The 22256-nt window shown below is 40.1% G+C and overlaps 1 protein-coding gene across 2 annotated transcripts in view; it reads right to left on the bottom strand.

Annotated features, from left to right (window-relative positions):
- Positions 1-1064: 1064 nt before the first annotated feature.
- Positions 1065-22256, bottom strand: part of NFATC3 (nuclear factor of activated T cells 3) — a 59932-nt gene continuing 38740 nt past the window's right edge. The window contains exons 7-11 of one of the 2 annotated variants that reach the window (XM_072346670.1): positions 21406-21461; positions 20638-20764; positions 18402-19448; positions 10227-10328; positions 1065-4385 (exon numbers count right to left, since the gene is read on the bottom strand). In XM_072346670.1, the coding sequence (XP_072202771.1) occupies positions 4261-4385; positions 10227-10328; positions 18402-19448; positions 20638-20764; positions 21406-21461 (1457 nt within the window). In that variant the 3' untranslated portion in view covers positions 1065-4260. The remainder of the gene's footprint in view (positions 4386-10226; positions 10329-18401; positions 19449-20637; positions 20765-21405; positions 21462-22256) is intronic. The other variant, XM_072346671.1, reaches the window with a different exon arrangement.

Genomic DNA, 22256 nt, shown 5'->3' with positions numbered 1-22256 from the left:
GGGCTTTCAAGAGTAGAACGTTCCTTTTTCCACCCCGCTTATTTCAGGTGATACCTGAATATTCAGCACTGCAGGTCCATGCACCATTTTCTTGGTTGTCTGAGTCCTCTAAGTTGAGAAACAAAGAACTTGCTCTATCAAACAGCTTTATTGTGCTCTTGGTATCTGCTGTAGTTTCCATGGAAATAAAAGGAGGCATTAGTTTCAGAGCAACCTATGGGTGCGCAAGTGAGTTCTGAGAGATGCTCTAAGGGACAGCTCATGGAGAAAGGCCGCTCCCTCTCTGCAGTGACTTAAATGGTCAGGACTGAATTAACCTGAGTCAGACAACAGAGCAATGATGAAGTTCACTTAAATGAGGTTTTGCCCTTTTTTAAGAAGTATTTCTAGTATGTCTGATGCTTCTGTTGCACTGATCCTTCACAGTGCATCCTCATTGAGAGCTGAAAAGACCACGAACAGAAGTTAATGTGGCTTGCTAACAGGCACAGGCAGCTTGGTGTTCAGCTTTCTTGTATGCTGTGTTTCCTTGTGATAAGAAAAATTCTGATGTCCACCCTCCCTGCACTCATTATAGTTAAATACCACTCTATGCTGCGAGTGTGAATCGGGCGGGGAAAGACAGCAGAGATTGGGTCAGAAGCCTGGAAACAAGTAGACAGAAGCAGATAAAAGTAATGTTGTGTGATACTGACAGGGAAACATCTATTTTTGAAACGGTTTATCACATCTGTGATTGCATCCTCACCATTTATGATGCCTGCAAATAGGAAGTCATGATTAATTGTGCAAACTGGTTCTGTCCAAGCAGCCGGTCACTTACTGTACATGGATGGGGCTGCTGCTGCTGGGCCTGAGCTGAGCCCCACACTCTGCTTCAAAATCACCACCGTTCACAGAGCAATACAGCATGTTCTTCAGCTGCCGTGTGTGAGCACAGCCGTCACCACCGCAGCGCAGGAAGGGAGTTCTCCCCGCTCTGCAGGCAGGGCTGCAATTGAAATAAATGACACCGCATTTGCATTCTTTCTATTTATTTCGACACTACGATTGAGGAGCCTAAATGCAAGTTCTTCCCTTTTATTTCAGCAAGTAGCACTGCAATCATAACTTACAAAAATGTTTAAAATACAAAATGTACATGAAATTACAATACAAGGCTCTGTAAACATCTAGAACTTAATCTTTATTGTCCCATATTTTTAAATATAAAACTTCAATTTGAATGATTTCCGAACCTCAAGGAATGACATCCATTCTGAGTATCAAAAATAGAGTTTCAAAGCTCTGCTTGTATCAGGACAAAACAGTCGTGTTCTTTTCATTCTTTGGTTTAAAAGGATGGCAGTTCCACTGACAAGGTGAAAGTTTCGCTACAGAAGCAGATGGCTACTACGTGTTATTTCAAACACAGAGCTCCCTGCCCCATGATTACAACAGTATCCCTTTTGTTTCTTTAATGTCGATCTCTTTTGACCCCCCCTTGTAGAAGAGCAACCTCATCTTTAAGGCTTTCCCTCAGGATAATCTAAGTCAGGAGTTTTGGAAGAGGACTCGGGAGGGAGAAAGGACTTAAGGGCAAGGAAGTGGATGCCAACAAAACATCAACAGTTGCCAGGTTCTGCTGTTTAATTGAATTTGCATAGTCCAATAGAGATCGTGTGCTTTTTATATCACTAAAATTATACAAGATAAACAGTCTTTACCTACATTATCACACAAGCTAAAATAAAATTAAGACCCTTGTATTGAAGCTTTTACAAGGCAAATACAAAACTGCTTTAGTATCCAAAGCTATATATATCTTTTTTTTCATTTCATTTTTAAATAGGAAAGCATCTATGTCTACAGGCATCAAGGTATTTAAAGGCATCAGAAAATTTAGTGCATAGCAACTCTGTATTGTATGGGCTCCTGTATTTTAGGTACAGTATGAATTCCAGCTACTTACTTGGAGAACTTGCAAGGAGAATCTGTACCAGCAGGATGAAGGAGTATAAATCCCATACAGTATGAAAAGCTTTTAGGTTAGAATTTTCCTACAAACAATGCTTAATGCAAAAGACCCGATAAATGATTGAGGACTGGAACATGCCTTGCCACCAGCACACAGTCTGAAGACAATTGCATAGCTTACCATGGGGCTTCTGGGTGCATCGTGAACGTCAAAAACAAAAGTAGATGCATTTCTGAGCACGTCACCCCTTATCTAGGATCTTTACCACAAATGAGTAGAGGACGGAGTAAAGCACCGCCGCTAAGGGACAGGTGTAACATCGCACCGTTCAGGTCACAGCCCTGCTGATCTTTTACTTCAGTTCTGCATCACTGAACAATACATTCACAAGAGGGACGCTTAGATTCCCAGCGTACCTGCAGTGCCCTTGCATTCAGTTGGCTGAAGTAACTACAAAACACCACTGCAGTAGCTTCAGGCTGGACTCTGACAGGAGGGAACTGACAGGAGTTACAGCTTCACCCGCTTAGTGGATGGTCTTCTAAAAAAGTACATAATTCAGCTTTTAATAAGATGTGATTATGGTAACTTTAATGCTAGAACTTGCATGCTGACTGAAATCTGGATGCAATGCTTTGCCTGCAAAGGGCTGAATGGAGCCTTTTCTGCAGTTTTCCAGCAAAATGCAACACTGGGAATCTGAATTTACTCTTATGGCTGTGGGTGCTGCACTTTGGTGCTGGGGTTGACTTTAAGACTTAAAATGTACTGTGATTGTTTTAAGAGCCTGTGATGATGTAGAGAGCGGAGATGGATCCTCCGTGTGTGATGAGCTGATAAAACGTCCACTGAGCATCTGAGATTCAGTACATTTCTCATCTTATTTGGCTGTGATTGTTCTACCCTGTATTTTCCATATCAGAAAGCTTTGTAAACTGCCATGTCTTGAGGGGGAGGGAACTTTTGTGGCCTAAGCAGGCAGTTTCAGATCCTCTCCTAGGTTCCTAATCATAGAGGCCCGAGATTTTTAGTAACTATGTAAACAGACTGTTTCAGCTCTATCAGACAATGTAGGTGAGGGAGGCGAATCCTTTGAGCGCAGCTCCATTTACTGCTGCAGAGTCTTGTGCATTTCTTTGGTAGCTTATGCATTACACATCTACAATTCAACGCGGGCAAGTTATGCTTCCTCACTAGCTCACAGTAAATTGTTTTTGCAGACTGAGTTTACAAACAGTTTAAGGGACGGTATTCTCTCCTTAGGACTGTACAGTGGCATGGTGAGGCGTACAGCACGTAAAGGATACAGATGCGGTCAATTGATTTATTGCATGGAAAACTTGAATGCCACCGAACTGGTGACTTGAAAAACATATTCTGCAGGGTTACCAGGAACACTTGGATCCTCAGCAAATACTAAAATGTCTCCTGTTATCTAACATGGCTTTGATGTTGCTGTTCTTTAATCTAAAATCCTACTTCTCCAATTTGATTACAAATGTAACTTTCTAAGAAAATCCTATTTCAAGGAGCCTGTGCTAAGAAAGTACAGGAAAATTATCCACAAAGTTATAAAAGTTAAATTTTGGAATGTCGTTTCTATCCCAACACTTTCATGATGGAATGGTCTTTTTGCAGCCTATCAAGTAACGTTTTCAGTTTATAAACAAGTGCAGATCTACATTTGGCTTTGCTTCCTATGAGTCTAAGAAAGAAAACACTACAGTATTTGTATACACAATGGCTTCCATGGCATTGGCTTCAGATGACAGGTATGATCTGCCACTGGAAGATCATAATAAAAAATAAAATGAAACAGTATAAGCTTAAAGGCTTTCCAAAATGACCAAAAGGTGTTAACAAATCATCAGGTACAAACTACGCTATCTCTAAGGGAAAGCAGCACACTGAAGATGTGTATTAAATCTTTCTCCACATTCAGTACTGTGAATATTATAAGAGCAAACTAACATCTCCACACATTTGAAGCACTTATAATATAAAAGTATTCTATTTCAATGCAAAAAGCAAAGCTTATTTGTATCTTTAAAACAGTTAAAAGTATCTGGTGTAGATTGTGTCCGTTTTAAGAAGTCTCTTTACAGCATCCGATGAACTATAATTATAAATGCTCTGTCTCTACATCAAAAATGTAACCCGCTAAAAGGGCTTTGCAAGGATCCACTGTTCCAGTTCATAAAGGCCACAGAGTTGGAAGCACAGTAAGTCTAAAGAGGAAGAGGACGAAGAGTGTTCAGAGAGACTGTGAAGTTTTCATGGATGTTTAGCTGTAAGCTTATCTGTTACTGGATTCCATCAGATATTCTTGTCTCCAAAGATCCAGGGCACGTACGTGGAGACTGGGTGGCCACTGTTGTTCCGTGTGACACTGAGATCTGTGACATATCTCTTCCTATGATCTCATTTACTAAAAAAAGAAAGGAAAAAAGGCTGTCTTTATGCTTTTCAAAGCACACGACTTATCAGTCCATCCCTTTTAGGAAGAAGTATTGCAGTGCTAAGCCTTGATGCAGTAAATTAACAGGATGAATCAAGACACCAACTTTGGTAACGGTTAAACACAACTACAATCCATGTCAGAATCTCTGTAACACTTGCAGAAATCGAGCAAATGTATATTCATGAGAACCAGGTCAATAAAAGGCACAGTGCAGGTCAGTTTAATATGGGCTCCTTAGTACCTCGTGCTGATAGAGTTACAGGCACAGTTACCAACCCCAGGCTCTCTAAAGCTACTTATAGAACTTCCTTAGAACTTGGGTTCTGTTAATGTGTTGTTATGATTTTTTTAAAACTACGTACTTATTTAATTGGCCAGTTTTCTGAATGTTTGTATTTATAATGCTGCAGTCACAACAATGGTCAGCTTTTCTACAGTGAAGGATTAATACTGACTAATATGCACATCAGTTCGATGTGGGTGTCACAGCCGGTGTAGAATATCTCTCACTCAGCAAGAAATAGAATACACCAAGTTACTGTAATAGAAGAAATGCCTCTGGTATGAATTTGTTTGGATCTTCTGTAAGCATACATATAATATGATCCTTTTGTTGAATAATGACCACTCCCTAGTGTAAAAGGACATTATTTTTGTACCTAAAAGCATTATGCTCCATCAGTTTCTGTCAGGGCACTTGTTGGCTTGCCCTAAGGGACCCCGACAGCTATTATTTACTGCACAAATCAAACAGTGCAGATGTTCAGCTAATGTTGTTCAGTTCCAACAACAAGCAACACAGCTGAATCCTTATCTTTGGAAATTGTTAGGCTTCGAGTTACTTCAAGGTTCAATCTATCTTCTATGTAGTGTGTATGTGTATATATGGTAGGCAACATCAGAACAAAGTGGTCTATACTGTTAAAACACCTTGTAGCTCCCACAGTGTTTGCTAACTGAGGAACACGTAGCTGTATGGCAGTGAGCTTTCTGGAAATGGCATTATGTCATGAAAACAATAACTGGTCACGTGGAGTGTTATTTGCCAAGTCCCTGCGTAGTTAATTATGTAGAGTATTAAAGTTACTGGTTAGTTTGTAGTTATTACTTTTTTTTTACACAATCTGCTTCTACCCTAAGCTTTTTCTTAATCTAGATCTGTCATGCTTCATATCTTGGTGTTACAGAACTTTTTTTGGCAGTTTTTAGCTTGATGCCGAGATAGATTTGTCTGTAAGGAACAAAGGGGCAAAGGGGGGAAGCCTGCAAACTCCAAAGTCTTTGGGTGATCTCAATTGTGCAGATATGATGGTAACAATGCTTCAGAGATGGCTCAGACTGCAGAAGGCAGCAGCAGAGGTCAAAGCATGCTGACCTTCTGCAGCACAGCAGCCCGGCTACCAGGTTTGAGGCAACCAGGTGAGGCTGTTGTGGGAGTTGCACGCTGATGGGTTAAGTGAGGCACACGGCTGCTGCCATGCTGGCTGTACCCAGCATGCTTCTGAGTAGTGGAAGGGTTGAATGGGGACAGTGGGGAGTCCCTGTTCAGCATGCTGGCAATTAGATGGAAGAGTGGGCATCTAAATCAGGAAAGCAGATTTTCTAGAGGAGGCTGGTTTTTAGAAGCCTCATTGAAAAAACAAATAACCCTATTGCTGTATAGAAGTCATTTTGAACTAGGTAGCTTGGAAATCCTTTGGAATGGCTCACTGAAGATGTGTACAATTCAGGGCAGCAAATGATGAGAAACTCAGCTATATCTACATGGCATTATCATAGAATGGCTTGGGTTGGAAGGGACCTTTAAGATCTAGTTCCAACCTCCTTGCTGTAGGCAGGGACACCTCCCACTAGACCAGGTTGATCAAAGACCCTTCCAGCCTGGCATTGAAAGCCTTCACGGAGGGGCATTCAAAACTTCTCTGGGCAACCTGGTCCGCTGTCTCACCACCCTCACGGTACAGAATTTCTTCCTGAAATCTAGGTTAAATCTTCCAGTTTGAAGCCATTTCTGTCACCCTGTCACTATGTGCCCTTGTAGAAAGTCCTTCCCTAGCTTTCCTGTAAGCAATCATAATTGCCTAACTGTGCTGTAGTACGAATTAAGACAGTTTAAAAGGCAAATCATGTAATTAGTAAGAAGAGCTGAAGTCTGTGTGGAAACGTACAGAACTAAAGGTAAAAATCCCATGCTTTCCCTTCTGTATTCATTTTTGAGAAAATACTGAAGGCTGAATTAGTAATCCAAAAGTTAGTATTCAGATGCATGACACACTGCCTTCCTCCACAGAGCATCAATATTACCACAGAACCTTTACTTGTCTGTGATTAAAACTCAACATTTAAATTCAGGAGTGTAACTGCAGACTTTCTATAAGGCTGGCTACTAAAACTCCTTATGTGACCATGTGGGATAGGGAGTCTATTTTGTCAGTCCAGAGAGAGGCCAGAGCTGACGATGGTTTGTTGCACTTATTTTTAATAACATTTCCTTTCTTCCTCCAACCAAAGCTTCCTGGGGAAGGCTGCTAAGCTCACTCAGGATCCAGCAATAGCGCTCTCAATTAAGTTCTTAAAGTTCTGTGGTCTGTCTGCCAGCTTCACAGCTGGTTTGTAGCTTACAATTCTGTTGTCCTTCTGAGGTGGGCCAATCTCATGAGAGTTAAATGGCAGGGCACAGGACCTTGCCTCTCTGTTTAACTACCTTCTTTTCTCCCGAATGAAGCTTTGCCTGTTTGGTACGTTTCTTGCCTGGTGATCTGACTGCTAATCCCAGACCTCTGCTCACTAAAGATGAGGAATTAGAAATAGTTTACATACAAATAATTACAGGAATCCTGCTAATATTTAGTACTCTTGTGTGTGCTAACAAACTACGTTGCTGGTCTTGGTGTACTGACTGGACCAGGCTTAAAACAAACGAACAGAGCAGTAGCACGCACTGCAATTCGCAATGAAATGTGGCAGATTCTCTTGCTACCAAAGTGATAACTGCGTTCTAATAACTCATTTGTCAAATATAGCGTGGCTCAAAATGCATTGCATTTTGGTTCCTGAAGACCTGCACTGGGACAGCTGATAAAAGCTATTGCTCCAGCTGTGTGAACAGCCAGAGCATTAATGAAGATGTGCTCAATTGTTGCAATTTGCAATGCAGAGTTCTTAAATAAACTAAATGTAAGTTGTACAGCTCAGCCAGTTGTGCGATGACACACAGCTAGGGGGAGTAATGCTTACAGCTGTTCCCATGCAGATGTGTCCTGTACTGACAAACGTCAGAGGAGAAATTCTCACCTTTGAGAATCATCTGCATTAGCAGGTTTGAGCAGAAGGGATTTTCTTTTGTTACAAAAATATTGTAAGAGAAAGTGCTTTTTAAGAACAGGTTGTGCTTTTGGATGAGCTTTTTAAAACTATCTTGAAGAAATTATAGTAACAAGCTCTCAAAAGAGAGGAAATCAGTATCAGTCCTTTTAACATATTTGTAAGGCCTACCTCCCCCCCTTTCTTTTGTCAGTTTTACAGCATCACCTTATGGCACACCTGCACCATCTTACTAAAGATATTTCTTATTGTAATGCAACACATTTAGATGTAAGCCCTGAGACAAGTGTCTTCAGTGCCATAATCAGAAGTGTAATCATTCTCTTTAGATATAAAGCCAACCAAAAACTGGCACCTGCCTAATTTGTTCTAACTGCAGTTCCTGATTTCTGTGAGTGCTGAGAGAGAAATGTTTTGTACAGGAACACAGCAAATCATTCCTGGACCATAAAGGCCTTTCTGCTAATAATGCAGGCAGCCTCCTTTTCCCTGCAGGAAGCTGGTAATCTGGGATTGGCATCCATACTTTGTGCAGGACAAGACAGTCCCTGTAACAAGCAGTTGCCAAGCGTTTCAGGTCTTCATAGGTCAAAAATATTTCTGTGGAGAGCTATCAGGAAACCATTTCAGATGAAGAACTATTAATGTAAAGGGAAAAACAGGAATAAACACACAGTGTTGTATCCCCACAGTGTTCACCAGGCTCCAAAATGTGTCTGCCTTAGGGAGTTCCAGAGACTGCGTACTTTGTGCTTAGCAATTCTATCTACATTTTAATCTCAGTGGTCTTCTGGTTCTGTGCATCATTCTGACATGCACAACATTCTGAAACATCTCCATTCTGAAGCTGAACTGCATACAGCCGTTTGGACTGTAATTATTGGCACTGGACTTGCTATGTGATTTGTTTTTTTACGTAGTGTGAAAGCTTCTGTCATTTGCTTTCCCAAGATGATGTTTTATGTTACCCTTTCCATTCATTCTGTCATTTTCTGTGCCTTTCCCTCATTTGTTCTCCTGGCCAGAAAGCCAGACTGATTCACTCTAACTTCTGTTCCACATCTTTGAGTGGTCTGTCTAGTTGATCTTTGCTGAAACACTACCAACAACTGTATGCATCTAATTCTTTTGTGACACCAGAGAGGGCAGAAGGGGACAAGATGTAGGCACACAGTTTACACAGCAGTGTATTTTTCTCTGCTCATTTCATACTCATTCCTAGCATTTACTCATCTTTATAATAGAACTGTGAATGATTTCATAGAAGTGTCCCCTTTGAATTTAAGGCTGCTTTATATGAAAACAGTTCAATGACAAGATCTCTGTCTGTATGGAATCAGGACAGTTTTGCTTTTTACCTCTTCCCACTCCCATTATTTCCCATCCTTTTAGTAGTTTGGAGTTCAGCAGAGTAATTCTGAAGCTATACTCTTTCAGATTTAAAGCGGGATCCATAAGCATCCACCCCTCTGATTGACTGCTCACTTATCTGACACTAGGTATTCCTTAAGTTACAGACCATTCGACTGACGTTTGTGTGTAAATATTAGTTTCCATTTGGCACTCTGAGTTGTAGCTACTTACCTTACTGATTGCCTTCTGACAAGTGAACTAGTAACTCAGAACTAAGTGAGTTCTGAGAGTCAACTGTGTAAGAGTCTTATTAAGACTACATAGGTTCAGTAAGTGTTAACAGTCCTAAACTGAATGTACACTTACAGGTATTACCCTTTAAGATATTTGGGGAAAAGTAAAATGTGTTTTTGTGTGTGTGCATGTACACACATACGTATATGTGCATTTATTTAGTTAAAGGGGTAAGATGGTCCTTCGGCATTATAGGCATGTTTGTAATACGGTGAAAAACACTTAAGAAAAATGACTATAGACATGAATGTGATCAGTAAGCTACTTGTCCATTTCTAATATCACTACGAAGTCACAGTGCATAATCATCTTGTTTATATGTGAAATAAAGAAGCTGATGACATCCTAAAGCAAATTCAGGTGATCATTCCGAATATAGCACACATTCAACTAGAATTCTTTCCATAAAATCTGTATTTCTGGTACTTAGGCTGGTAGTGCATGCCACTGCGTTCCATCTACTTCAACTGACATTGCTTTGTATCTCTGAAATAAAGGAGAAACACTCAGAGTTTCTCAGTTAGCTGATCTGGCCACTCTACCACCTTGGCGTTATTAGGCTTAAAATTGTCATATCCTTCTGTTACCTTACTAGACTCTACAGCACTCGGGAAGTTCTGTGGCAGCTAAATATGCTTCAGGTGGAGGCTTTTACTCTGCTAAGCGTACACCTGGTTCACGACTTCCAACTATTTCAGAGTGCACGTGTCCAATTAGAGCAATACTGAAGTACTACATTGTGCTTTTCACTTGTATGTGTTAAGACTATTAAAACACCTTCCCCTCTTCTTTGTGCTCCAATTTTAAACATTGAAGCATTTTCATAAGTAGACTCACCCTCTAGATTTTCCACATAGGAGTTGGACATGAGTGCTGAATGTTGAGTCCATTTCTCTGTTGAACCTGATGGCTGGTATTCCAGGTCAGAGATAAAACTGTCTGTGTCAGAGAAGAAGACAGACATAACTACTGACTGGACTAAACCAAGAAGTTACAGTTCACTCAACCAGGAAGTGACGTTCAGTTTTCTTTTAATAGCACTAACTTTAAATACCCCGTTTCATCCACAATTACTACATACGTTGACATAGATAACTATTTATAAATTGTCAATTGTCATTATTTTTCAATTTGCAGCCTGAGCCATAAAGGAAATGTTGATATTTTTCAACATCTGCCTAATGTTATACTGGATAAACTTCATTTAGTATTTGCATTCGAGTATTCCTCTCGCAGTTTTCTCAACTCGCTTTACTTAGTGCGGTAAAGTTAACAGTGCTTACGCCTCCTGACAGCACCTCTGCTGAACATGGTAGGCAAAACAGTGCTAGTCGATAAAACCTTTGTTTTTATTTCTGTTATCCTTTAAGCAAAGGAATCTGTTGCTGTGAACAGCTGTTAGCTTTTCCTTACTTGTCAGACTGTTTTGCTCAAGGTGTTGCTCTTCAGTCAGCTGGGTCGCAAAGTCTGAAGTGCAGGAAAACAAAGTGTTATCTCTGAGTAGGTGGCTCTAGCAGACAGAGGCAATGTGAGAAACTAAGGAGGTGTTTAAAGCATGAAGTTGCACATATATTTGAAGGGAAGTGGAAAACCTGATCTGTATTCTGAAGAAATGTCTGCTGCCATTTTGATGGGCAGGATATTAAGCAGAGTATTTTTGCACTGACTCTGGTGGTGGAACCAGCAGGACGGTGCCATTTAAATACAGATCGGATGAATCCAGGGAGATAAGCAGTAAAAACTGCCTGTGGATGAAACAAATTAACTTGTACAGAGAATCTTCTCAAGCTCAGGCTTTAAAAGGAGTAGACAATAAACACACAGAGCCTCCACGCTTAACAGTGGAATTAATTAGGTCTTCAAGTTGCACCTGCACCTTAAAGTTGTCAGTTTGTACAACAGGGATTGTCTGTCACTCTAGCAGAGAAAGATGACTGAGTAAATTTTTCCTAATTATTTCAATGCATAGGAAGGTTTCAAGTTATTGTTCTAACAAAATTGATGACAGTTTTGAGTTCTTACTCTAAGAAATTCCAGACAAGATGTGTTGCAGGTAGCACATGTAACAAGTCTGCCAGCACACTGGGAATGGAGCATGCTATTGCCTCAAGCACACAATACTTGTTACTTGTGAAATGTGGTACATGAAGCAAGAGCCTGTTAAAGTGCACAATATCGCATACGGACACAACCTGAGGTACCAGACAAACATACGTTAAATACAGAAAACCCTTCTGAAATGTTCATAAAATGATGAGATAGAAAGGTATTTTTAAGTAATGTTAGAATGTAACACTGGACTTAAAACTCCTCAATTTAAATGAAATCAAGACTGATGCATTGTAGGTGTTACCCATTCAGACCAAGCAGGCAGACCAAGAAGTATATGGAGTTCTACCATCTGCTTTTCAGGATTTCTTCCTACAGGTGTCAAGCTGCTTAGTTTCTTTTGTAGCACTAATTAGAAGCTCGTATATGCTTCATTACCTGAAAAGGAGGTATGGGCAGCCAGATATAAACCAGATGTGATGTTTCTAGAACTGTAGATCCCGAAAGCTAGCAAATGTATGACTGGTTTGTGCAGTGCTGCTGCAGTAAGTAGCACAGAATGGGTGTCTTTATATTCTTTGCAAAGGAAGTCTGTCTATAGCAGACTGTATAAACTGCCTGTGCTTGGTAGCATTGCTGCACCTACCCAGGAGTTTGTTTTTGAGAAGACGTGTCAGTGAATTGGTGTATTTACAGATGGAAAGAGTGTCAGTAAACCTCAAAGAACATTATGGACAGACTGCAGCACATGCTCCCTTGAATATAAGCTGCCTTTTGTCAACTCCAGATAGTAAGATCAGCTGCATTTCTGATCAGCTGTTACATCATTCTGGTTAGTGCTGGGTATGGAGCCTCATTTAGACTTCCCACAACCAGCAAGTAATAGGGTGTCAGCTTTCCCTCCAGAAAAACAAAAAGCAGCTGTCAGGCTATACTTAACCCTCAGCCCTCCCTGCTGTGCAGCAGCCAGCTGTGACTCTGGTTTGTGATCAAAGACAGGCACATGGAAGCACATGTTTGGAATAGCAGACTACCAAGGCACGGTGAGCTGCCTTGTGTGTTACTACTTCAAGCGAAATTTCAGGTTTAACAGCGGCTTTACTAAGTGAGTTTTTTAAAACTTATTTAACCAGGATGTAAGAAGTGTTAAGAAGAGCAGAGTCCTTTACAGGCACACAACGTTTGCAGCTGTGCAGTGTGTGCACACACCTTTGGCCTGCACTCGCAGTACAAGCTGTAGTTACTCTGTACAATAGCAGAATCTCTGTGCATGCCATGGTTATGTCGCACTCTGCATTTAAATGAATAGGCTTTACTATGATATAGAAGTCACATGACTGCCTCTTTCAAGCAAGGAAATGCATTTAATACAGTAAGCATTATGCGTGAGTCTTAGAGCTGCGCTGTGGAGAGCCGTGCAGAAGTGTCTAAGTGTGTTTTTACCAGTGTTGCAAAGACGTGCCTAACTCCTTCCAGTTCTGCGACTGTTGGCAGTATCCCCACCATGGTGTACATGGAGTATCTGCATTCCCAAAACCAGATTCTAACCTCTTCTTATTCTTAAATGGGGACCTTTTTGTGGTGATACAATTAGGTGTTCTTACATGAGTTATGAGGCATCTTGCAGCTATCTGAGTCCCATGGGAGGATTCTCACATTAACTGGTTGTATCCTCCTGATGATTTATCCAGACAACTTAGTGCACTATCAGTCTACAACTGATCATCTAAAAAGATACTGTTCTGGCATCAACTTTATGAATGTAATTAACTCCAGTAGGATAGATAACATCCTTTAACTGCTGACAGACTGATAACATCCTTGCACTTTTCCTCATCATTTCAAGCTTTTCCTTTCAATCTAATACTGTCTGGATCTTCCTTCTTTCATTCTTGATTAAAACTAGCACATTTCCATACATTTCAAGTTTTTTCCTGCCATCTTGTTCAACCTCATGATGTCACTGAAGAAGTCCATAAGCTTATGAGGAGGATTGAGGGCTGCTCCAAAAGTAATGCTTCCTATTACGTTGGCCCACAAGGTAATTGGCAGGTGCTGGTGGTGTGATGGTAAAGGCTGAACCCTCCCACCAATATTCCATTACATTTTGTTGCCATGTGACAGATTGCAGCAAAGGGGCAGTCTAACAAAATGGCATCTGACATGAAAGTGTAAAGGAAGCAAGGTGTGTCCATTGAATTCCTTCTCCATGCAGAAAAAAATGGCACCCAGTGACATTCACTGATGCTCACTGAATACTCACAGATACCGAGCAGCAGATGTGAGCACAGTGAGGTGGCGGGTGGTGCGTTTCAGCAGTGGCAGCAGCAATAGCATCTCACTTCCATTGGTGCATATTTTTATGAGCATGGTACGCAGGCTCTTGCTGACAAAAATGCACAGCTAACGGTTGTGACTGCTGAGAAGCAGTGTTATTATGCAGCTGAGAACCTGCTCTCTCAAATACTGTTATCCTGCTCTTTGTAGCTGTTGTAGTTTCCATGAAGGCTAAAGGAGGCGTTACTTTCAGAGCAACCTGTGTTGAACTGCATATTGTTTTATTGCAATTCCTGTAATGCTTGATGGTATCTAATATATAGAATACAAGGAAAGATGGTATTTAAACACAACCTTGATAAAGTAGTCTAATTTTCTGAATGGCGTTTAGCATTGTGAGCATTCTGTGGGTTCTGCATACATTGCAGGCTGCAGTTCTTGCCACAACTATCCAGGTCAAGGCATGCTGCAAAATGCAACAGGTTGTTCTGGCATTCGGTGTTCCTTCTGTTTCTGTAGACCTTGACTGGTTTGCTGTGCAGGAAGCTGCTTAAATTAGTAACTGTTAATTCATAAGTTTTAATTAGATATAGAGGAATATCAGTCATTCTTCAGAACTTCCTCGCTAGTTACTGCTATTAAGGTTCAACTACAGCTTGTACAGAAGTTAAGCTGAAGTAAAAAGCTGCCTGTAATGATCTGTTCTGGTCTTAACCAGAAAATCTGTGGTCTGAGCTTCCAAGCAAGAGAACTTACTGACTAGAGATATATAACAGAACTATTATAATGAATGAATGCAAGTGGCTTAGAATTCTACATGGCATGCATCTGACAGAGCCAAATCATTGCTTTATGTACATAAAGCTGTTAGAGGATTTCTGGTTATGATTTATAATAAATCCATGTACTAGATCTTCTGATCTGCTTGAGGTCACAGAGATGCAATGAGTAACAGAATGTTAGAGGATTAGCAGAAGGTCATTGAGTTGCTGAATACAGCCTAACATAATACCTTAAAATGGTTAAATGCAGTTGTTAGAAATCTCATCTCTGTAGAAAAAGCCATGAAATACAAGGTAAAACTGCTCCTAAACTGTAAAACAAACTTACATTCTTGTAAGATCAACACTATTAGAATAGCTTGAAATCTAGAACTCGACAGTGGGATAGGCAGTCTACCACACTGCAAGTTGTTTTGTTTTTGTTTTAAAGTGGAAAAAATGAACAGGACCTCATCAGATAAGGGGACTGAAGGCAACTAATTTTTTTCTAGTTGTAAAGAAATGGGTCCTCTATTAGATGATTCCACAACAGAACACAGAATGGACCACATGTACAATAGACTGAAATGACCAACTGTTGCAGCTTTCTTGTTTACACTTGCTTGCTGCCCTAAATATTCTGCTGCCCATCCAGGGAAATGTCATCCTGGGAAGATGGGCAGAGAAAGGACTCAGTGCAGGCTGCTAAAGGAAGGAGGGGAGAAGGTGGAGAAGGGAACAGGACAATAGAAGTGTAGGAAGCTGCTCTTATGCGGTGTGATCAGCGTGTGCAGAAGGACTGCTGAAAAGTCCTTAGCAGGAAAAGATGTTTTCATAATGCCTTTTAAGTAGCAGCCCAAAATACAAGTTACTTGTAATTTGTGTAATCCAGGTAAATGATCTGCTTTCCAATGCTGAAAACTTTTTTCACTCAGTTCAAAGAGGGCCCCACTTGTGCTACGGGCAAAGGAACAGAACTGAACTAAAATGATGCTCTGTTCTGGTCGCTGCCAACTGTTTGTGATGTTGCAAAGATCTAAAAAGAGTGAATTTAGACACTGCACCTTCCACAAGGTGCTGCATCAGGTGCTGCATCAGGACTGAGGGAGGAGCTCTGCAGTTCCACACTAAGTTTCAGATTTCTGGGGGACAAGGGGATGTGTCCTGAAGCATCAGCCCGGATGGTGGCTGAAGGGGCACTGGAGCACTTTGGGGAGTCTTGCTTAAAGGAATTTGCCTAATTATGAAGGTGGATAGGGGTTATTTAAAAATAAATAAATAAAATCCTATTCTGGTAAGCTAAACAGCTTAGTAATTAGAAGCAGCATTTTGTGCAGTACTCAAATTCCGTTCCAGTACTTTATTTTCTTGGCAAAGAAACTATTCAGTATGCTGATTTTAAAACAGTGCACCTTGCTGAAAGAAGATTATTTACACTGTCGGATTTCTTGTTTGTTTTAAGCCACTGAGTGCAATACTGAAGAGCACTAATCCAGATACAATTTAAACAAAAAATTAAATTGGCTACGCCGTAGAATTATTTTGAGGGCAATTTACTTGCCTTAATTGGTAACCTATTTAAAAACCCATTTTCCAGCTAAATATAGCTTTCGTGTATGATACATTACATGGGAGAACACCCCATATTAGCATTTATTTATATGTGAACTTGTGTTTGGATTATTTTTTTTTTTTAGTTTTCATAACATTAGAGTAATTCATCTGCAATTTGTGTCTAGCTCTATTTGTATGGAAACTCAAACTCAATAACAAACAAAAGCAAATTCTCCTAATCGTTTCATAAAGCACCGTAAAACATTAGGTACATGAAAAAAAGTTCCTGTCTAACCATCTTTTCATTTGTTCAGCTACAGCCTGGTTAAACAGAGGATGTATGTGTTCCTGTTGAGAACGCTGAGCAGCTCGTTTCATGTCACTGTGCTCTTTAAGACTTTTGGGACAGTGAGTTTCAGGCTCCGCATCCAATCTGAACTGGCAGATTGAAAAGGAGTAAAACCCACCAGCTTTCCATTGCTCAGAATTCTGCTTCTGAGTGATTCAATCACTGAAGGCACAATATTGAACTGAAAAGAATGTCATTTCTGCACTTGTAAATGTACAGCTGATGCCAAGGGGTTGTGTAGCATCTGAAAATGTACTGTTTTCTATGTAAGAAGTAAATAAAGTAGTCACGGGTTATAAGACCTGAACTTCCACAGCCAGCATTATTTTAAAGAATAATAATTATTGAAACTGTGGTCATTTTTATCTACTGCATGTTGATTACATTTCTCTAACATATTAGCAAATGGATACACCTTAAGCATGGCTCTTTTAGCTTTTCCTGCTATTAAAAGAATATGGTGTTTGTCAGCATAGCAACAACTCAATTTCATTGTTAAGCAGCAGAAACAATTTCTAGAAGAAGTTTCAGTTTGTGCTATGGGGGGGCAGGTGGGAAAAGTTGGCTTTCTTTTCTCTACTGTGCATTCAGTCCAACTTCCAGACAGGAACTTCCAAGCTGAGCTGCACATAAATGCTAAATGCTTCTGCTTACAGCGTGAAGAGTTTAACGACAGTATTTTGACGGTTTGTTTATGGTTGGTGGCTTTGTTTTTCAATTTCAATTGTTATGGGTGTGAAGGGAAGCAGGATAAGAAAAGAGGTTCTGATGTGACACTGTAGAAATGTTAAGACTCCTCTCTTGCTCCTCTAGCACGGAAGTGGGAATTTTAAGTATTCTGTTTTATAAAGCCTTCCTCTTCTCCTCTCTGCATGTCCTGTAAAGGATCGGTCTCTTCTTTCCTTCCTAATTCAAGGAAAGCTGACTGGTTGACATGTAGTTTGTAAATTGCCTGCTAATATTTTTTCTAAAAGCAGGGTTTTAAGTACATTGCCATGTAATTGAAAGTCCAACTGTACTACTGTTTTTTTTTTCTCCCAATATGTGGTGTCTTTAAGGGTATTTTTTACTTAATTTTTTCACTACTTATTGAAGGAAATGGGGCTGATGTGGATATTTAACAAATGGCCTACGCTTAACCTTCATTATTGTTACTGCTGCTGTAATTAAATAACTGCAAGGGATAACTAAAAAAATACAGCTAAACCTAGTGTAGAAAACAGTTACTAGTAAGGTGCCCATCATTAATATCAAATACCTTCTACATACCTTTTAAGGCCAGGCCTTCTGCTCTTTCAGTCACTTCAGTCTGACGTGTTCTTTAAATTCCTTCTCACATACATCTAAAATACTCCCAACACTTTGCATCTGATAACTGCTACTTTCCACTTGGTTTTGTAAATTAACACTGTCCAGGTATTTGAGGATTTTATGGTCTGGCCTTCACACCAGAATGCCTCCCACCATGGTCCTTGTTTACAGTAAGCTGGTCAATGTCTCAAAAATGTAGCCCAAGTGGTAAGGAGAAAGCCAACAGCTACAGTGAGCAGAGGTGCTGAATGATGGCAGCAATTCTACAGAACATCTACAAAGAGACTAAGATGGTGCCAAAATGCATGTGCTGTACTTTCAGCAAAAACTGGGATAGCTCCATGAAACCATGATCTGAACTACATTTATGTAACTCAGACATATGTTGAAATATGCCAGAAAGACAATCAGAAGAGGTTTCCAATTAATTTCTTGTATATCAAGTGTAAATATGCAGGAGTTAATTCTCTGGTCCTGTTTTATGACTAAAAACAAAGGCTACAGGCAAACTGGGTGCTAAACTAATTCAATTCTGTGACTGCTATTAGTTTTAAATAAGTCATTGCTTTGGATGCAAAAATATGACCTATTCTGATAGTACAAATATACTTCTGTGAAGAGGAGTGTTATCTAAACAAAATAACCCTTTCCTTCAACAAGTTTTGGTTTAATGCAATTATACCCCAGTATTAAACTATTAAATCCACTTACCATCATCCAGTGTGATGTCTTGTAGTCCTATCTGAAAATTCAATTCTCGATCTTCAGGTTCTGGTTTAATGCTAATAGCTGCCCCATCTGGTGAAAACGGAGATGAATCGCACACGGTGTGGTGCACTAAAGACGAAGCTGCATTAAGACCTCCCAATGCAGGACTATGTGCTTGAGGGGAGTGCTGTCCCGACTGACTTACAGTGGCTGGTGGGGGAGATGAGGCAGGTCCTGAGCTAGGAGATTGGTAAGGCATAGGTTGTAGCTGGGGTGACGACGGTCCAGACAGCGGTGAATGGACCAAAGGATGGGAAGCTGTTGGGGAAGGGGAAGTGGATGCTGGGTTTGTAGAATGGTATGGGACTTGCTGCAGCTGGGGAGAAGATGGCCCAAGGGAGCGACTCATTGCAGAAGTTATAGAGGGCTGCCCAGTGCTTGGGCAATGGTATCCCATTGATGGCAGGTGTGAAGATGACTGTCCTGAATGTGCTGAGCGTGCTAGCGGGTGCCCTGCTGTACTTGACGTGGACACAGAACCTGGATTTGAAGAATGGAACGGCATTGGTGGTAGAGCTTGGCAGCTAAGATTTATCAGATGAGGTACAGCTGTGTCTTGCTGAAATGAAATAGCATCAAATCCTTGGCTGGAAGCAGAGTTCATGGGAAGACCAGACTGTTCATTGTACACATCATTGGACTGCATAGGCTGATAGGAAGGCCTCACAGGAGGTGCTGATGTTACCTGAAAAGACTGTACCACAGCAGGGGGCAAGACATGACACTCTTCACTTGGACTAAGGTTTCTACCTTGCATATGCGACAGGTGGGATACTGCTGAGGTCACCATTGCTGTATATGGTGGTTGAACTGGACACACAAGGCTCCTGGGTGATGTAGACAGTAAATTATCATGAGGATGCCCTTGCTCTGGTGAAGGCAACTGAGTTCGGATTGAATGCAGGCCCTGGACATTGCTTGTGTGAGGCAGTGCCAAAGATGGAACAGTAGACAAATCCACCTCATCTCTGTGCTCTTGCTTCATTATAACTAGAAAAATAAAATTGTGTATTACAATTCCAATTCATTTATGACAGGATAAAAATACATACTAACTGCCATTTAACAACCACAGCAGTAGTGCTGACATCCTTGTTCTAACTTCCCTTTTCCTTTCACTCTGCTTTCATTTTCTTTGACTTCAAGAATTAGAAGAAGAATACTTCTAGTGTTTACTCAAAGGCAGTTATCTCCATTCTAAACTACCCTCCTATGCAGTGCACGGTTCTTATTGCAACCCAGCCAGAATAAGCCCAGTAGTATGAGATGCAGCTCACCACGGGTGGGTGTGCAGGGACTGCTAGCAGGCTCTACTAAAAACAGTCAGACAAGAGTTCACGAGGCACAAGCCTGTGCAACTATAGTTGCAGTTATAAGCAGAACAGCTTCTTATTTAAATGGTACATTTCATTACTTCATTCCGCTATGAATATGGATTTCTCATACAAGATGCATCTTGGATGATATTTTCGTAATTATCTTAGGAGCTGAGGCTCTTCCAAATAGCATCACATATTTGATAACACAACCAGTGTAGACCTAGCACCACATACATATGTTGCTCAAACTATGCATGAAGTCTGTAATTTTAGAGTACAAACAGCAAGCAGAGCTTATTTTAAATAGTGTAAATTAATGGAAGCTTTCTTTGCCAGCATACAAGTTACCGTCAAAAAGATTGTTTCAATATTCATATAAAAGACTCCTTCAGGTATCTGACCTCAAGTCAACAGCAGTAAAGGATCTGGGTTCATCATTTGTCCCCTGTGAACTGTGACCACTCTCAATGGGCACAAATTTCTTAATAGCAAGGAAGTTGCAGCCAAAGCAGGAGGCTCTGTACATCTAATAGTTTTCGCATTAACTAAAACACACCATTTTCAATTCAGGTCAAGTTCAAAAGTATTTTCTTGGAATAGGCTGCACTGTGTCTGGAAAAAAGATGCACAGAACCTGACATTGTGTGACCTCACTGCCCGCCGTGTCATCACTGGTCAATGAGAAGAGCAAGTTCTGGGGTTTATAATCATCCTCAAAGAATGGTAAAATGCAAATTACTCTGAAAGATGCATAATAAAGAAATACATGGCTGTAGTTGTAGCACTGTGGCTTATTACTTTCAAATGTTTACCTTACATGTATAAAATGTAGTTTTTCATTTTTTATTTACATTTAGTACCTGGTGTGTAAGTAAAGCGCTGAGATTGGCTTTTTTTCCTCTTGCCATTGCAGAGATAAAACTGCACCTGAACTGCAGCTGTAATAGTTTTGTTGTGGTACGGTGGAACTTCAAGTATGATGTTTGCCTATTAGAAAGTTTAAAAGAAAGTTTTACATATTAAATGCAAATTTAATATGTTAATCACAGAAGAACCAAAACAGTTTTACAGTAAAACTAAAGCAAACTGATATTCCACAACAGATGAACTTCACAATTATGCCTATATTACATATCAAAGCAGTAGTATTGGCAAACTGCTAACCAGAGACTTTTCTTTCCTAAACCCAAGCATTCTGAAGGTAACACTTGCAATTAAAGAGACACAGCTAAATGATGTTTCGTTTATATTCCAGTGCATAAAATACACCAGGAGTCAAAAAGAATTGCCCTTTGGATCACTTAGGTTTGAAAGAACAATTCTAATGCACTGGAAACTACTCATCATCTTACAAAATTTATCTTCAGTTTCTTTTCGTCCAATTTGAATTTCTTTTTGCAATGCCTTCTCAAGCACGCTACTTCCAGTTCTTTCAGCAGGTCATCTTAATGGCTATTTCTTAATGGCTATTGTAAAGAATCAAGGCCATTTAGAAGTCTCCAGTTGTCTGTCTGAATCAGCCAATGATCTGCTTTGCTACATGAAGTCTAAATTTCAGAACAATGAAGATGAGTTGTTCCTCACTTTAAAACATAATTTCTAAAGAAAGAAAAAAGAAAGTTTCTCACCCCTTGACACTTTTCCCTAATTATTTTCCCTTCTACCTCCCACTGAGGTCGTCCATCTGTTGGGAGAAATTAACAAATAATTGAAGCAAAAAGCATTTTCTAAAATCCTTAAACACTTAATCTTAAATACTTGAGAAGTGCATTTACTGTCAGTCATAAAGCAGCCATCCGGTGAGAGATGCATTTTAAACACTACATAGGGATTCTTTGGAGCTTCAGTACTGGCCAGACACAGTGAAGCTGCATTTAACAGAACCTGATTACAAACAGCTGGATCTGGCTCTAAATGAGGCAGTGTGGTTGGAGGGATTTTATTTTTTCCAAATAATTTCTAAAAATGAAGTTAAATAACTAATAATACTTAGGATTATTCACACAAACATGCTGAAGATTCACAGATTCAGTCACCATATGAGAAACAATATATACTGTATTTGCCTGTACATATCCAAAGGTTATATACTGAAGACAAAGACGTGCTGCAGAACCAAAGGGCTCTGTAGTTCAACTATGAGGCAAGCTGTGCTGTGAGGGAAGTCACTGAAGCTTGGTGAACCCCCCTCCCTGCTCTGACCTAGCATAACCTGCCATCCTTAATCTACTGTCCAGCAGCAATGATTCCTCAAAAGGGCTACCTAAAAATGTGGATATCAAAATATATAATATGTTAAAAAAAGCAACTTATGCTATATTTGCCAATTAAAACAAAATAAACACCACACTTTTACTTAAATATTTAAGAACAACAAGGATGCGGAAGATTTGGACTTAGCTGCAACCTTTTAACTTACTCTGTTTAGTGATAAAGAGGTGCACACATGTATACATTATATATGCATGTTACTCCAAGA

The sequence above is a fragment of the Excalfactoria chinensis genome, chromosome 11, assembly GCF_039878825.1.
Source record: "Excalfactoria chinensis isolate bCotChi1 chromosome 11, bCotChi1.hap2, whole genome shotgun sequence".
Lineage (NCBI taxonomy): Eukaryota > Metazoa > Chordata > Aves > Galliformes > Phasianidae > Excalfactoria > Excalfactoria chinensis.
Note: the sequence above shows the minus strand (reverse complement) of the source record. Positions and strands in the feature narration are given on the sequence as shown.